We start from the raw sequence: 18,129 nt of genomic DNA, 5'->3' as shown, positions 1-18,129 counted from the left end.
GTTAAATCTTTTTTTTTTTTTAAATTTGAGTGCTTTTTATTTAAAATATACAAGCACGTTCCTTTCAGCGACGTTTATATTATAATTATTTGTATGCGATAATTATTCTCATTTTGGATTTTAACTAAAACGCGCGGAGAGTATCGGAGCGACTACTAAAAGCAATAGTAAACACACCTGGGGATTTTCGGGATTACCTATTCGTTATTTAAACGTAGCTAATGGTCGGAGCACGGCCCGTAGTCGAATCGTAAGAAAATACCGAAAGAAGTCGTCGCGAGTATTTCCGAGAGGATCAAAGTCCTTAACGTGTTACAAACGAAAACGGAGGAAACAGAGTAGCGCCGGGCAGAGCAACACCGATGGCGAACAATACTACGGGATGAGGGATGAAGGGCGGCTAATGCGCATCCTCCGTTACAGATAAATGGATTAGTTAGTTACGACGCGGAAGGAAAAGTAAAAGAGCGCGTTGGACTGAGAATACCATCAGGAAGGGTTAAGGTCTAATGAAAAACGGGGAACGTGGAGGACCGGTGATTTGGCGAGACGTAAATACTAAGAGAGCTCGTTACCGCTTACGATGTATCCATTCATCTTGCTACCCGATTCAACAAATCATCTTCTTTTATCTCAAGACAGAGCAGCTTTAATTTTATTTTATTTTATTTTATTTATTTTATTTTATTTTATTTTATTTTTTTTTATCTACGTCTAATTTAAGGAAAAAGAATATATTTAATTGGAATGCGGGTACGAATGAACATATTCAGCGTGGCTTTCATTAAAAACTGCTATTCGTCGTGCCAAATGCTTATCGGCTACGGTGGTTATCACTTTTGGCTATCGCTCACTATCGCGCGGCCCTAAAATTGTCTCTGAAGCTGGGTCAGGAATGCACCCTGCTGCTTTTTATCGTGCTAAAGGAACGCCCCATTAATTTCTGTAAACGACCCCGGGGCATTTTACGATGAGAGTTTGAATGCCGAAAAGGAGGGTATTAGTCCTCTTCAATGTGCAGCATCTTTGAAGATTCTTTTTCTCGTATGGAATGGACTAGTTGTTGATAATAATAACGTGTGTCCAGGGGTAGCTCTTCGCGATTTTTCAATGAATTGGAAGCGTATACTTGCGAGATTTTTCAAATGTGACGTCTTTGCAAAAATTCCCCGCAGAAAGCGACTTTTGACGCGCTATTGATAGCCTGGCGGCTATGTAATCGGTGTCGGTCTGATGAATAGGCGTTATTAGAATTCACCCTGCATTCATCAACGCGTCGCCGGCGTTACCGCGACTGACGAAGATTCTCGGCATATTTTTTTTTTTTTTTTTGTATATCGCGACACGGTTCCGTTTCCCGCATTCGATATCTCGGCGAATTTTGTCGGCTTAATTTTAACGTTTAATATTATAAATACCTCGTCTATTTAATTTTATATTCTCGTACATTATTTAGTACGCGAGCTGAATAAGCACTTTTATAGCGTTAAAACTATACGTAAACTCCGTTACACGAGATTCAGCCTTGCTTGGAGGTTGCAGTTTATTAGCACGGACGGACGAACTTTGATCGTTTTCCGAGTATTATCACGGTACGGAATGGTGGTTCCACTTTGGGGATTAACGCGATCATAGTCCTGCTTACTTTCTAGGTGCTATATTCACTCATGACCAAAAGGATAGCAGCACGGAGCTGGCCTTCAAGTACGCCGTTTACAAGATCAACAAGGACAAAATTATACTGCCGAAGACCACGTTGGAGTACGACATCCAGTACGTGTCGAAAGATGATTCCTTCCACGCGTCGAAAAAGGGTGAGTGTGATTTTATCGCGCGTTATCTTCGCACGCACGATACATTTTTCCGCGCTAATACTTTTATTATTTTTCAGTTAACTGTATAATTACAAGCTCTGTTTGCATTTTCGTAATCCACGTCGGTGTAAGAAGCAGCAAATTAAACTGAAACTCGCGGCGCAGAAAATTTCGCGGGCGTAATGAAACGACGCCGCGCTGCACACGTCCGTAAGAAATTTCAACGAAGTTAAAAAACATCTCACGCTCATTAATCTCACCGGCTTCCTACACGTCAAAAATGATTTATTCGTGAAAACTCGTTTCGTTTTCGCGCACAGGCGCAGAAAACTGCAAATTGCACGTAGCCCATTTTTCCGACGCGGATCTGAAATATTAATTTCTAGTTTTGAAAATACGCGCGGGATAGAATCGCAAACGTGCTTCACGCGTATTAAAACTTTTTGATCAATTACGCGACGTTGATTCACCCTCCCCACGAAACAGCGGATATGTTGAATAATAAAAATAACGTAATGATGATCGCAAGCGAGCCACGTCGAAGGCAAGAGCTCGGCTTGATCGAGCACAAAATCATGATACTTGGGACAGAGGATACTCCGAGGGTAACTTGAATATCCTGAGAGTCGTTTTAGTCGGTGCTCTATACACGGCGCGTTGGTGTAAGCAAAATTTATCGTGTTGACGGCGTGTATAAACCAGCCAAGAATGACTGGCTGGCTTGCCTCTCGTCGTTATTAAAGTAGCATACGCATTATTATCCGTCTCAACTGTCGCTATCGGATAGTGATCGGATATACCATTGTCTACGTCGTTCGTGGTATCCTTAAAAACGTATTACTCGTCCCTTGCGCTCGACATATCGAGAAAAATATCTGAGACAAGTTCAATTTAGTTCGCGAGCACATCTCGCGGGAATTTCTCAATATCACTCTCGCGGAGAACTGATTTTCTTTTTAACATAAAAATCATAAAATTCTTATTACTTTAGCGAGAAAAAAAAAATTTATAAAATCCTGCGTTATAATACATTTAAAATAATATACTTATATCTTTTCCTTTCGAGAAATATTAATTTCTTGTTTCATAACTGAATCGCGTTACGATTAAGCGTACGTTATATTAGGTTTGCTCGAACAGCGGCGCATAAGCGTTGCGTAAATGTTATAGCAATCGAATATTGGTGAGCACGATATTAATGCTTTATACGTTCATCTAATATTGATGCAGGAAAATAGCCAATAGGCTGCCGTCATTATTTTCGTTATCTGTGTCGTAAATCAGAACGCCGCTAAGCGACGGATGCCTTCTAACGCGTGAAATTGTGTATCTTACACGATCGATGAAAAGGAAGTCTTTCAATATTTCAAAATTAAATTTATATCTTTTAAAACGGCATCACATAATTTTTGTTCCTTTATACTTTTCACGTCCGAAATGACTGATGGCAATAATCGCATTTGCTGTATGTTACGTAATATTACTGATAATACCGTATAAAAGTGAGAGAGAGGAAGAGAAAGCTTTCCGAAATACAATCTTTTAGTTGCAATATTTGAAAGAACCCTTTTACGGGCATGCAACTTTCGCGGTGTGCAAAAATGCATTTATAAGATCCGATTTCGTCAAATTCACTCAACGTGGCCAATAACTCATGCATACATTTCCATTTCTATTTTTCGCGCCATGTGTACCGCCCTTAGCACGATCTTTACGATTCAATTTCCGTTATCGCGAACTTGCGGCTTGTAACCCGCTTTTTGTTCGCGATAACATTTAAAGTTTTTTTTTTTTTCTTTATCTTTATAAAATTCGCGTTATGTTAAAATAATACGCGAACAAAGACGTCCGAAAAATGTTTAATATTTAACAACGCAGAGAATATTATTAACGTTAGCTGCACACGAAATCGTGTACATCTACGCATAAAGCATGGAAATAAATGTTCACATTTTGAAAAGCAACATAAAACTAGGACACGCAGGATTATTTAATTTAACTTTCCTTTTGCACACAAAGCTTTCTAAATTTTGGAAAGATAATTACAATATCAAAATCTAAAGTAAACGTAAAGAATTTTCTTTTTTTTTCATATAAATACATACAGTAAAATTTTTAATAAAAATTTATTTTTAAAGTTTCAGTTTAAATACTTTTCACGATAATTTTCTTAACTTTTCACGAGCTATAATTTAAACAGCTCCGCATCGTTAATTTGTATAAATATCGCGGTGAATCAAATTAAAGTGGCGTCGACTTTAAACAATATTGTATCATATGAATACGCTGCTATCGTGCGATAAACTTCCGTCAATGGCGTCGGCTAATCCGTGCCTCAGAATTGCCACGTGGATCGATAGCTAGAATGCATGCACGTATTGCTAACTACTTGGGCAAGAAGCCACTTCGGAACCAGTCCGTGTCATAACTGCCATGGTAGCTTGTATCGCCGAGAGTTCTTTTCAGTGACTTTTAATGGACTCGTTTGTTCAAGCACGAAACCGTTGAATTTTCTGTACTGAATACGTACGTCGATCGTTGAACTGTCGGTTACGAACACGACATCGAAATTACCCTCGATAAAATTCCCCGTGTTTTAATGTAGTATTAATTAAACCAAATGAAAATTTCATACAATTCAACGTGTATTGTTATAATTATAAAATACAACTGTAACATGTATTGAATATTTTTTTTGTTAAATGTGCTACAATTGAAATATTTCCACTACTAATAATTATTTCATACTCGAGAGAAATTCAATGAAAAATTAATACTTAAAAAATTAAATCAAATTAAAAAACGTCGCTTTTTAACTATTGGAAACGTTATTGCGCCTCGGTTCTGCGAATTTTCTTTGGAAGCATTAGCTTACGCTATGTGTTGCATACAAAATTCGATCGTTGGTATAACACGTACGCGTATCGCCGTAAAAATCTAAAAAAAAAAGCAATGTACATTGGCTCAAATAACGCTATTTTGCGGGAAAAACGACTACTTCGATCTTACTCGTCGCATTATCATCGTATCTTTATATCGCTCGTTTACACGCGCACGTGCTTCGGCCCTGTATGTGCATACGCTTATGCAAATTACGTGTCAGAGCTAAATATCAACCGATGGACTAGTTTCTCGTTTAAGCTCTTTGCACTTTGAGTGAATGTTTTCTTTCGTCTGGGAAAAATACGATTCTCGCTCTTAAAGCAGTATCGACACAAATTACGCAGACTTTTGCTGCGTTCATTAGACTGCTTACGAATAAGTTTTAAAATTTAGACGCGGAGTTGAAATAAACTTGAAATATTCGCGATCAATATCTCCCGGAGCCTTCTATGTCAGCAATAATTTACTGAGCAAAGTCGTAATTTATAATTAACTTTACGTATATTCGGGATTAATTTAATTACCCTGATTTTAATTCTCAAGACCTGATTTCCCCAAAATTTTTCTTTTAAGCAAATAAAAATATTCTTTACTTAAAATTTACACGGAGAAAGTATCGATACGATATTCGTCGGCGAAAACGCCGTCGAAGTTCAAAGCAAACTTCACGAAATGTAAACATATAATTTCTGAAGTTCTCGTAGAAGTCCAAACGTTAAAGGTACGTCATGTCGCGTGTTCGTGAGTTCTCTAACATGTCTGTACCGATCACAAGCATCTTTATGCCGATACTCGATCTTTGATGCGAAAGTTTTCCAGTCGTACCTAAGATGCATACATATATGTATGTAAGAAAATTGTACTTGCTGCTTTGTGATTGCCAAGGAGCAAAATACTTCTACGCTAATAGATCTTAATATAATTTAATATTTATTAAAATATATATAACTAATAAATTTAATTTTAATATTATATTAAAGTATTTTAGAAAAAAATTTGCAATTATTATTTTATTTTATTTTACTATTGATAGCGGTACGTAGATGTTAATATAATTTGAACTCGTCAGAGAAAACTGAAAGTTAAAATTAAATAAGCCCGCGACGAGTAGATTATTAACAAGTATATTAATTACTTTGCCAAATAAAAATGTCACTGCAGTTTAAGGTACACGAAAATAATTTATCCGTCAATTAAGTAAATGGAGGATTCTCTCGTTAGACAAAAGTCTTAGGAAGTCTGCCGCGAGCGTGGAGAAATGAAGAAAATATGAAACGTAAAGGGAGATTTGAAAAGAGAGCATCCGGCAAAGCATCATTACCGTTGAATGTAAAAATTCATTTGCCACGCGTAAGTTTCTTAGCTCGCTGACGAGCGAGTATTGTCCTCTTATCTTTCGCACGTCATAAACGCCGAGTGCACCGCCATGAAATCTGCAAATAATGACCACGGCGGCAAATCCCGGGGATTTGACTTTCAGTTTAATCCTCTGAGAGCAAAGGTAACTTAGTTGATTATAGCCGTCGCGAACCACTGCCCGGTCAATTTGAAGTTTCGTGACGCGAGAACGAGTTCCAATTGAGTCGCTCATATAATCGCCAGTGCAAAGATGCAATTCCGAATTTCTCCGCGCGATCGTACACAAAGGAGGGAAACGAATCCACGAGTTATGACTTTTCCGCGCTCTTGGCTGCTACGCCGTCGGGAAATCGCAGGGAAATTCATTTCCGATCGATATTATCCGCCCGGTAGTTGGACCGCGTTTCGTGTTGCCATGATATCTTTTTTTTATTTTTTTATTTTTCTATTTTTTATTTTTTTTTAACCCGTTACAAATCTCTCGAATATGAAACCGGAAGATATGTTTATCGATGTGGCTTTGAATTTCTCTTGCTCGTCACGGAAGCGGCTTTGCCGCCGTTTGTAAATAAATCCCGGGATATAATACCGACAGCAGAATAAAAGGCTTAGGGCTATATTTTAGTCTTAATCTGCGCTTGCCGCCACGCTTCTATAGATGTACGTGTATTGGGCGTCGCCTCACAAATCCGGGATCCTACAATTTTTTTTTTTTTTTTTCCTTGGAATTTCTACTCCGCTTTCACGTTTCACACCACAATTATCTCTTCCTAAAAAGATCTATCGTTGCAAATTATTTTATCGACGCTTCTTTAAATTTAATTTCCTCCCCCTTCTCCTCCGATTTTTTCATTGCACATCCTTTTGCCGATCGGTTTTATTCCGCTGCGGAAATACCGCGGATCAGAAAAGAATACGGGCAGGTCAGATCGGAGCTGCGGAGAAAGGGATGACGGTTGGGGGGCGGCACGGTGAAGGTGGAAGACTGAAAAGCAGCCAGAGGCAAAGGGAGGTACGAGTTGGCGAAATAGAGAAGAGGCCAGACGGAAGGAAACGTAAACTGGCGCAATACACCGCAGTGCACCGCGAAACCAATATCGATAGGAACGAAACAGACGCCTTGAGTTGTGCATGCGGTTGCACGCAGACGTGCGGAATACGTGCGAGAGAAATGCCGCCGTTTCGCATCCGCTCTCTTTGCACTTCTAACAAACTCAGTTGGGAATTTGTTCGAGAAATCCTTTTTTTTTTTTTGCCCTCCCTTTTTTTCCCCTTTTTTTTTCTTTTACCTTGAGATAGCAAGAGACTTGAAAGCATCGTCGCACACTTTGCCAGGAGATTTTAAAAGCGCACGGGCGTCAGTTTGCATTCACCCACCCAAGTTGGTAATATCATTACGTGTATCTTCCGCACCGTGGACTTTCCCCAATTTTCTCCGCGACGGAAAAATATTGCGTCGTCGTGTGGACGCTTCAGAAAAATTATTTACTCTTTACGTCGCGTCGATGCAACGTAAGCCGGCGAAATATTTCACGGGCGTAAATGATGGGGACGGGAGCACGCGCTGCGAAAGAAATTGCCACCAGGCGGAGTGTCTTAACAACATTTTGCGGAACGTCGCGATTTTAATATAAAAGCGAATAGATTAATGCGCGGAAATTTTAGATCTTTTGAACGAGTTTAAGAGCTGTTGAATCTTTCGCTTTTCCAGACCGATTAATCGAATGGCATTGAGTTTGCGCGAGAGAAGCGACTTACAGAGGAAACATCGTAGCGACAAGGATGTACGCGAGGTGCTCGGCAGGCTGCAAAATTGATTCAATGGCGAGCAAAGAGATTTAACGCGCAATTACTCTGATTGAACGAAGCTGATGGTTTGGGATCCGTCCGAGAGAATTGCCGACATCAAAGTACAGACTCGGGTACTCCGCTCCTCGTTAAGGAGACTGAAAAGAGGACCAACAAACGGACATCCTTACGGGCCATACGTACATTTGTTTCGGCAAAACAATACGTCTTTGTCGCTACCCCGCTTAAGCAGATTCGTTTGTTGAATATTCAAAATGTCGAGCGGATACCTAATACAAAGCAACACGACACGTAACGCGCAAAAATGTTATCACTTATTTTTTTCTTTATTTGTCGTAAACGTTATCTAGATTTTTTTTTTTTTTTTTAAGCACGTGCTTTTACTAGTCGAAGAAATTTCGAAGGAAACGCTATATACAATATTTTTACCTCACTGCTACTAGAAATAAATCGTTTAATGGATCGTTCGCGCAGCCACCTGTTGCAACGGCGAATTGCTCAAATTCGAATACTATTGCTAGATATTTTTACTATTTATTGTCCCTTCAGATAGAATTATCCGGTAAAATATTACCGAATGTAACATTACGGTATATGTATTTTTTTTAATAATAAAATATGCTTGTCGCAAAAATTAAGAAATATTCTTTTATAAGTGGCCAAATTAATTGATTTTTGCAAGTCAAAAATACGATAATACTTGCAAAAGTTAATTCCCAACTTCAGTTATCGTTATACTTTGTACAGTATGGACAATGAGGCATTGCTTGTACTTGCAAATGAAAGATATCCTTCTGGCGAAATCGTATATAATGAATATTTTAAATAAAAATATATTTGGAAATAATTTTAAAACATTTTCCTACTTTTTTTTTTACCGTTAATATGTATATACGAGATGCTAATCGAGAACGTTGATTATTCGTTTAATCGGGCAATCGTCGAATATTTATAAGGAATAATCGTACGTGCTTAACGGAGCATAAGTGATGCATAGTTAAACGACGCGCCTACATACGAGTTTCCAGTTAACAGACGTGTATCTTTTCGCATGATTTGCATCGAGTGACAACAGAAAAGATATAAAATAATTTACTAATTTTTTATTTTATTTTATTTGACGATGCGTCGACGTAAAATAAAAAAAAAAGGTCTACCTAGTAAAAGTATTAAATGAATAATTTAATTTATGGATAAAGGTCTGTTTGATAGTGAGAAAATGATCGAAGCACGTTAAAGATGCCGTGATTATTGCCAATTAATGCCTAGGTAATAACTAACAAATTGATGGGGAACCTGTGAAACGCGAACGGTCTTCGTTCTCGCCGAACATAACGGCGGGAGGGGGGGGGGGGTGGTACTTTGAAATTTTAATGAGCCGCGTTCTCTGACCTCGTCGTTGGGATACGAGCTAACCGAGGGAAGGGCGCGAGAAAGGAGCGGGTCCGCGTCTCGATACCGACAAAGTTAGAAGTTACTGGGAAGGCGGTTCCCGCGAAAAGTTGCAAGAAGTCAATTAGTATGGTGCTCCTTTCACGGGGATGCCCGACGCGCGCGGTTGTTAAAGCTCCAGCTGGCGGTATATGCGATAATCTGAAGGACTTTAAAAGAGAGAAGTCGCCAGTAAGGCTGCTCGTTATGCAACACGCCAGACGCGATAAAATAATACGGCCCCGCATTACTCTTTGAGAAACTGAAGTTTAGTTGCCGTAAGGATATTAGGTTGCAGAAACTTTTACAGAATTAGTCTTAGTTTCGTGCGAAATTATACGGCTCGCTCGCGAGAGAGGCGCGAATAAATTAAATGCATTTGTAGTTCAAATGCTCAATGATTTTTTGATAAAAATTGAAGATGCAGAAAAATAATTAGAGACACAATAATTGCCCTTTCTGTTAATTGCCCTTTCGCTAAGATAAAAATCCTAAGGAAACTTTTAGTATATTCGTGCGTAATAAATTCAACGATTAATACTAATTATTACGTATAATTACCGCAGTATTCAGAAAATATTATCGAAGCGTTACGACAACCCTGTCGTTCAGAACTGTCAAACTACATAACTCTTCGACAGCTGATATTTACTCTCGCGGCACAAAGCGAGCCAAGCGAGAAAAGCAATCAGTATCGCGAAAAGCGGCAATAATCGAATTTGATTCGGTCTAACGCGGCTTTAAAAAAAAATAAAAAAATTGCGATGGACTATATTAGAAATATTAAAACAACTCTTATCTCCCTATAAAAATTTGTGAGAAGGGTAAGACTGAATTATTACGACGCAGAGGGAGGGAAAAAAGGGTGCGCGACGTGAAAATGTGAACAGCCGGACTTAGACCCATAATTATTCCGCGCTCGTAAAAAGGTCTTGCCGGGTCATTGCCAAGGCATTCTCTCGAGACGCAGTAGATTTAAGCCGCTGTAAAGGAAAGTGTCTCCAATTCGTTGCCAAGAGAGAACGGCGTATGATATATCGATATCGACGCGGTCCCCTTAGCAACGGTGAACGTAATATATCATTTAATTTTATTTTTTCAACATAAAAAAAAACTACACGCGGAACATTCGGTTTTTCGGTTTTTCGGGTTTTTTCGGTTTTTTATATTTATTATATGCGATAGGAAACTGTATTATATTATTTTATTTATATCGCAGTATTATTCTATTATTTTTCTTTATCAACGGGATAGATTCCCCATAGGGTTAGTACAATAAAAGCATGCGACTCACCGACCGATGCGCTGCAGTGGAGTTGCGACGATCCTGTAACAAATAAAAATATTAAATGTAGAAACTTTGAATCAACGTCTAATGTTAAAAAAAAATAAATAAAATTACGCGCCTCTAATTAATTTCTCACAACTCGACAATTAAAAACAACGTTAATTATTTTTTTGAAAAATATCTCAAAGCAATTAAACCATTTTTTAAATGTATAACTTTCTTTTATATTAATTAATAAAATTGCTGTTATTTCAAATTACTTCTCGTTATCGACACGACAAAGCGGTATAGTTGAGGAACGAAGAGAGCTATTTATTTTATAATTAAAAAATGATTCTTACCAACGGGTTGCTCCACCGATGCATGCCGCCTTTCCGAGGCCTGCTCCTCCTCTCAGTGGGGGTGTCGAGTCGAGCCATCCCTCCGCGCACTGGACACTCGCGATAATAAATTAATAACCCGAATAATAAATTAAACTCGCGCGACCTTGCACGGCATTCGCGGAACAAAATAGACGAACCGCCGGCGGTTCGTTTATTAAATATCGATAACGATAAGCACTACTTTTATTGCGTTCCTCAGTCCTTTCCTGTAACAGAAAACAAAATTTGGTTAGTCGGGTCAGGTAACAGCTCACAAAACAATTAATTTATAATGTATTTCGGCGCAAGCTAACCTATGCTAACTAACGCGTCCTGAACTACCGCGACAATTGTGCACCGACGATCACGTCGACTACGCATTGCGTAATCTACGATGCTTTATCTTGCTCGAAGCTTGGTCGGAGAAAGCCGAAATTAATTACTCGCGGTCATGGAGATCACTTCAGAAACGCGCATAAGAAGAACGTGATAAATAGTGATATAAATTACTTTAATTACTTTCGAGAAGTCCTCTCCGCGTTCGGAGCATTCATCGGGAAAGACAAATCACTCTGAGACTCATTTTTGTATACTCGAACACGTGTATCACTGCCGACTACGATTTCTTTCGATCACGCGCCACGTGCTACCACGTGCGCCCGGACCGCTCGGTCACCGGAAGAGGAGTGTGAGTAGTGGGAGTGTGAGGATCTGCGACGTCACACTGCGCGCGCGCGCGAGAGTCACGTAAGCCGCTCATATGACCGATCTCTCCCGGTCGCTCGCCCGCTACGCAATCCGACACGCCAAAGAATTTATTAAATCACTGTACACGATTCTGTACACTATTCGATTGATTGAATTAATAATTTTAAGTAGTTAATTAATTAATCGACTTATGAAAATAAATATAATTAAAGTTCGAATGTATATACAAATAAATTATATTCAAAGAGACGAGAAGCGTTATTTAAAGCACCGTGCAATAAATTCATGTACATCCGTAGCGCATTGCTTAAAGCTGTTAAATGTAAAACCGTTTTCTTTGATGTAGAAGAAGCAAAGGCAAATAGCGCGCGCGCTTTGTAATGTCTAAAAAAAATTAAAAATAAAAGGAAAAAAAAATTAAGGTAACGAAAGATTGTTCTCGGAACAATCGTTAATTTTAACGTGCCGTCATTCAAGCGAGAGATCATAAAGCTAAATTAAATCGTACGACGCACACTGTCCTCCGGTAACAACTCCGACTTGCGAAAAGTCTATGGTCTTATTACCGATTTATATTGCTAATTCGTTTAACGACTCGTGCATTAACGTTAGCTTCCCCGCACATGCTCGTAAAATTACTTAATTACCTCGAGTAAGATGGTAATCAACCTGATTACACAGCGACGCGGTAATTCAAATACTAGCTGACGACGCGCGTTAAACGGCCAAGAGACGTAAGAAGCAATGTAATTGCTCTCCTCTTTTTTTATTCTTTTACACTCGCACAGACAGCGCGTTGTCATCGCCGCTTTATCTTCGACGTTCTCGCGTCATTGATTTAAACGCACCCGCCTTATCGCGCCCGCGAAATTAAGAAGTATAGCAAATCTTTCTCCCGTCGCGCAATCCCAGATAGCGAAGTTGTCGCTTAGTCCTGCGGTTAGATTCATCGGCGAAGCGCTATTGGCACGGCGCGCGAGAAGGAAGATAACTCTCGTGGCCGGCGGCCAAGCTCATAACGTATCAGGATCTCCTCGCGACAATCCCGGCGGTCGATTTTTGGTCGACGACAGCAAGTAGATTGAGCATCGCGCAGGCTGGATTTTTCCTCGAGCGTATTGGTGGGAAAAAAAAAAAAAAAGGAGGAACTCCGGAAATAGGCATCGATGATCCTCCGCCGGCTCCCATTGTACTTTGCGACGGCGCGCTCTCCTTTTTTCGATTTATTGTACGGAACTGCGCGGAGAGAGACGCGCGAGCTTCGAAGAACGGAATATCCCGTCTATTGTGCGGCCGGACAAACGTTAACCTTGGATCTCGTGGATCTTCGCGAATTTCATTTACCCGAGGCCGGAACTTACCCTTCGAATACGTATTACGACTTATCCGTAATGGACCTGACCTTCGAGAACCTCCGGCGCGGATGATCTGATCATTGAAGGAGGAAGTTGAGCCACCTACGGTCCTCTCGAAATATGATTAATCCTTGCCCGAGCCCGCCGGCGGGCGAGTAAGGGGCATTTCGACCCACGCCGGATTAACGCGAAACTGACTGTGGCAGCGGTACTCCGTTAAAAGGGGCTAACTTTCGTATTTCTCGTGCACGACGTCGACGTCAGCCACAGAAACTTTTTCGACAGCGCACTGTCGTCGTAAACAAATTCAGATACGATTGGCTGGCTGGCTAGCTGGCTCGCCTCCACAGTTCGCTTTCGCCTTCTCTTATTTTCTGTGTTTCCGGTCGCCCCCCGGTCTGCGATTCAACTCTGCCGTCTCCGCTCTCGCGTTACTCTCTTTCTTTCGCCGCAATCGATCTCGCTTTCCAATTTAGTACTTGAGACCAGAGACTATGTCCTTGAAATAAGAGCCGCCGACGTTGCTCTTTGTATGATTATACTGAATCCGCCTAGCCGTTTTCAGCTTAGAATTCGGTCTTGAAATCAATACTAACCCCGTGCGACAAAGTAGACCCCGCAGATGGAACATCTCGGATTTATCGAGTCGAAGACGAACGATTTCTATAAAGTCACGCGGGGAAGTAAGGCCGCACATCGTCGGGAATATTCGAGAGTCGGCGGATGAATAACGTACCGCGTGCCATTCTCGTTTCATTAAAATTAAAATAAAATCGATTAATATTATCGGCTAACACAATTGGATCTTCCTTCTCGTGTCGAAACCGAGATTCGTTTGAGCCACCGAAGATTCATGGGTTTTGCTCGAGGACCCGCGAGGTGCCCGCGTTAATTGCTTTAAAGTTCGGGGATAATGTAATTACTAGCGTGAACCAAGTGGACAACTGAATTCAGGCTACTCGACTATGCATAGTCTTCGAATCAATTGACACGAGGCTATATATACGATTGACTGCCGGTAGGGTACCATCTAGTTAGATACTCGGTAATGAAGTGGTCGTAACCGAGTTACAGCGCGAAACTTAGAGACTAATCCGAGAGGAACCGCGGAGAAATAAGGCGATTCGGTTACTTCGTACAGCAATAAATGACTGCAAGTTTGATGAAATGAATCGAACGAAGAAATACGCTAGACCCAAAATGTTCACTATTTTAATTGGCAAGTAATGCGATTTAATGAAAAAAGATACGAATTGCATATTAGTATAGCGTTACGATTAAATGCCATTTTAATATGCCGTTTTATTAACGTCGATTATTAATAATAATTCTGGAAATAATTTCGATAGAATATTCAAAGTGCGGTATTAATGTCGTTATCGTCACTGTATAAATTAATGCACGCTGTCACGTTATAATGCGAAAAAACTAATGACGTTGAAAAATAATTTTGTTTTGCTGGGACTGTTTGCACAACACGATATCGAACGTGTCCGGGTATTCATGCGCGATAACAAGCAACGCGAAATGATGTTACCCGCGATTTCGCTAAATGTATTTTTCAGAGAAGAATAACTTTTTTTTTTTACGATATAAATTCCAGCGTATGTGAAATTGCGTTTATTCCCGAAATTGCCGCTAGATGGTTTTTTTTTTTTTTTCCTCATCAGCGGTTTTTTCACAAAAGCCGTGGTTTATATCGCCGTGGGAATTCGGTGTCGGGAATTCCGAGGCTTTCGAAAGAGAATCAAATAAACTACATTTATTTCATTTTAAACCAGAAGCGCTAAATCAATCAATCAATATATGTATAGACTAGAATCGGTACATTACATACGTGTATTATATCATCCTATATTACATTAAGATATTCGTGCGCGTTTTGACGTAAAATATTTATTAATGACTTGGAGAGATTTTGCGCGAGAAAAAAAAAACAAAAATGTGTCAAGAAAATTATTAGACAATTAAAAATATTTTTAATATATGACTATATTTTTTTTTTTTTCGCACTGTATTAAATTCATTGAAATATTCCGTTTTGAAATAATCCTTACAATTTTATTTTTATTTATACAATCGTAATTTACAGTGCACGGAATATCATGCAATCTAGAATTTATTAAATTGTCATTTACGATTCAATATAATAACCGTATTCAATTTCTGCCAAATACCGCAGGTTTTTAACAAATACCACAAAGGCTTTCATATTTTAGCAAACATAAATTCCTTTTATTTTTCAAAATAGTACGCGAGTAGTATTACTCGCTTGGCAATTCGTGCTGAAAGTAATCACAGAAACGTTAAATACCTGACGACGGCAAAAATTGCAATTATTGTTACGTCCGGCGATCTCTAACAAATAATGTCGAAAATATCGTCTCTTTTTCTTATCCTGGTTTATACCCTTCGAGTATCTCTTGATAGGAACCGAATGCGGAGGTAATAAAACGTCAGACTTATATATATCGTTCTGTCGATTGTGTCCACCGATCGCGCGGTGCATCGTGTACGAGAAATATTCGCGCGGGCGTGTGTGCGTTGCAAACGATACAAGAAATTCCACCATGTTCGCAGGGAAACAAATTTTTTTTCTGATGGTCGGAACATCGAGTGTCGCGCGAGATATATTCGTTGCAACAAGTTCGATATTTCCGTTCAGATGACTATATCTACACGCGTATCGAAAAGGACTTCGTTCCACAGTAGATTACGTGCGACGTAACGTCACTAGCTCGACAATTTTTTAGCCATTATTTCTCGCACGGCGGTGCAAGGAAAAATTCTATTCGCGAAAGATTTCCCCGGATAACTCCGTTTTTACTGAGTTTGCCAAGAAACAGGCAATAATATTTTAGAAAAACTTTGTTAAACGTTTTTTTTTTCTTTTAATTTTTTATATTATTTATTTATTTATTATTTTTATTTTTATTTTTTTTTTTACTTAGGATGCATCGATCTGTGTATGTACAAGTAACTAGTCAAAGAAAAATTTGTGGGTAAAAGAACATTCATCGGAAGGCTTCCTACTGAGAGCAAACGCATTTGTTCTGCGCTAACGATCAAGAGATCTTTTTGGTTCTTATATTCCACTTTTATCGCTACAATCTTTTCGCGTGCTCTTATTACTTATTTTTATTTTACAGCGTGTATTTTATTTTCTTTCGGTTCAATTATCTGTTCGTTTCAACCGTCCTCTTATCATCTAACGAAACAGTATTGGAAAACGGAAATAAATTTTTTTTTATTTTTAATAATATACATGCACGATTTTTAAAAAAGGAAAAAAAGAACGACGGAATTCAATTTATTATAAACGCACTTTGTATTGAAAATTGTTTCCATGAAGAGGAATAGCAAAGTACTTCAATAAAAAAAAAAAAAGAGGGGAGAGGGGGCACGTATAGCAAGTGAGAAAGAGGAAAGGAAAGAGAGAGCGCAGGCACGTTTGCCAGGGGCTAACGATCACCCCATTAAGCAACGAATTAAACCTCGTTTACTTTCGAGAGAGACTCGTTTACAGCCAACTTGATTTTTCCACGCTTTGCGCTTTGAGCGCCAGCACGAGTCGGCTGAAAGTTTATTTTGGCCTCGGCCATTTACCTTCGCGTGCTTGCCATGGCTTAATAATCTGTGCAAATTTAATGTCTGGCAGATTGAGACGATGCAACAAGCCGCATTCGAAACGCGGGCAAAAGTACCGCAAATCGTTGAGTCATTATTGCAAGAACACTGCGAATTAGGTTGATTTTTTTTTTTTTTTTTTGCAAGAGAGGCACTTCTTCCTTTTTAATTCCGAAAGTTTGCCGTTCCTAGATACCTAGCAATCACATTACACTCATCAACGGGGCAATTTCAAATAAATCGATCGAACGACTCGTTAAAATTTAACATTGAGAAGCGAAAAGTGACTTAACCGGACGTTTTTCTTCGAACGCGAATTCTTTCGAGCGAGAGCAGCAAGTCGAGGTTTCACGTCATGATTGATTGATTTGGCATCGAAGCGGTATAATTATTACCATCTGCATAAAATTTTTTTTTTCGGTCTAATCGCGTCTGGCATTTTTCTCCGTAGCTTTGTATTATCGGGCGGATCATTAGAAATGGCGCGCTATAAAGAAAGGAACCATCCGGATTGTTGTAATCCGCGTATAATGACGGCGATATCATCGCCGTAGCGTGGAATGATAATGGAACCTCGAAAACCCATTATCTCACTGCACAAGAAGCCATTACTCGCCGGCTTCCAGCAAACCCGTTGATCTTTTCCGCCGTTCCCTCGCGATAATCGGAGATAACTGGACGGCTTAATCATCCGTCATAAAAAGAAATCTAACATTTTTCGAGCGTGGTAGCGACTTTGCCTACACCGCTAATGACTTCTGTACATCTAAATATTTGACGGCGGTTTCGTAACTTTTATTACCGATTACGTACAGCGAAGACCCCGCGTATTTCTCACGTATCGCCGTTTAGCGTATATGCATTTATGCTGATTGCGCTAACCCGTCCTGCCTGGTTCGCAATTCCTTGCAGGATTTCTCGGGTAACAATCGTCACGCGGCACTTTACGTCGTAACTCCCCGGGAAGCACGCGAGCAATCCGGAAGCGCGATACTGTTCGCGTTTACCGAAATTCGCTATTCGTGGCGCTTGATCCAACTAACGCGGTCTTGTTGTTACTCACAATCAGACGCGGGGTGACTTCGAAGTGCCGGCACGCTCGGCGGAAATCGATTTCCGTCCGCGCGCGACGACGTAAATTAACTTGGCGACGTAAAGACAGAGACGGACAAGGCGGCGGGTTTATTTCTGCGGAACGGGCGGGGGCGATGCTCGGGTAACTCTGGCTCGGTCGATTGTATATAACGTTGGCCGGACGTGCGGCAACACTTGGAACTTACGGCGAGATAACCGCGATTCGGGTGAGACGAGGATGGAGATGACCGAGACACTTGAGGTTCGGCCATTCCGCACGTACAACAGCCCCCCAGCCCTTACGCTCGCACAACGGCCACGAAGTGGCGCAGGCCGCGGGCGAATGGTACGATGTCGTGTTCTACATGTAGCGTAGCGTTAATGCAGCGTTACCCTCCAGTTTACGGTAGTTTTCTTGG

The 18,129-nt window shown here is 40.1% G+C and overlaps 1 protein-coding gene and 1 long non-coding RNA gene across 2 annotated transcripts in view; one reads left to right on the top strand and one right to left on the bottom strand.

Annotated features, from left to right (window-relative positions):
- The window catches only part of LOC139107874 (uncharacterized), a 49,868-nt gene extending 38,679 nt beyond the window's left edge, over positions 1 to 11,189 (bottom strand). Inside the window, exons 1-2 of the long non-coding RNA XR_011546575.1 lie at positions 10,926 to 11,189; positions 10,591 to 10,623 (exon numbers count right to left, since the gene is read on the bottom strand). This is a non-coding gene — a long non-coding RNA (uncharacterized lncRNA). The remainder of the gene's footprint in view (positions 1 to 10,590; positions 10,624 to 10,925) is intronic.
- LOC139107873 (glutamate receptor ionotropic, kainate 2) overlaps positions 1 to 18,129 on the top strand; it is a 99,292-nt gene that overhangs the window by 20,684 nt on the left and 60,479 nt on the right. Inside the window, exon 2 of the mRNA XM_070665746.1 lies at positions 1,653 to 1,814. Coding sequence (XP_070521847.1) covers positions 1,653 to 1,814 — 162 coding nt within the window. The remainder of the gene's footprint in view (positions 1 to 1,652; positions 1,815 to 18,129) is intronic.

Source organism: Cardiocondyla obscurior, linkage group LG14 (assembly GCF_019399895.1).
Source record: "Cardiocondyla obscurior isolate alpha-2009 linkage group LG14, Cobs3.1, whole genome shotgun sequence".
Lineage (NCBI taxonomy): Eukaryota > Metazoa > Arthropoda > Insecta > Hymenoptera > Formicidae > Cardiocondyla > Cardiocondyla obscurior.
This window is presented reverse-complemented; position numbering and strand designations above follow the sequence as displayed.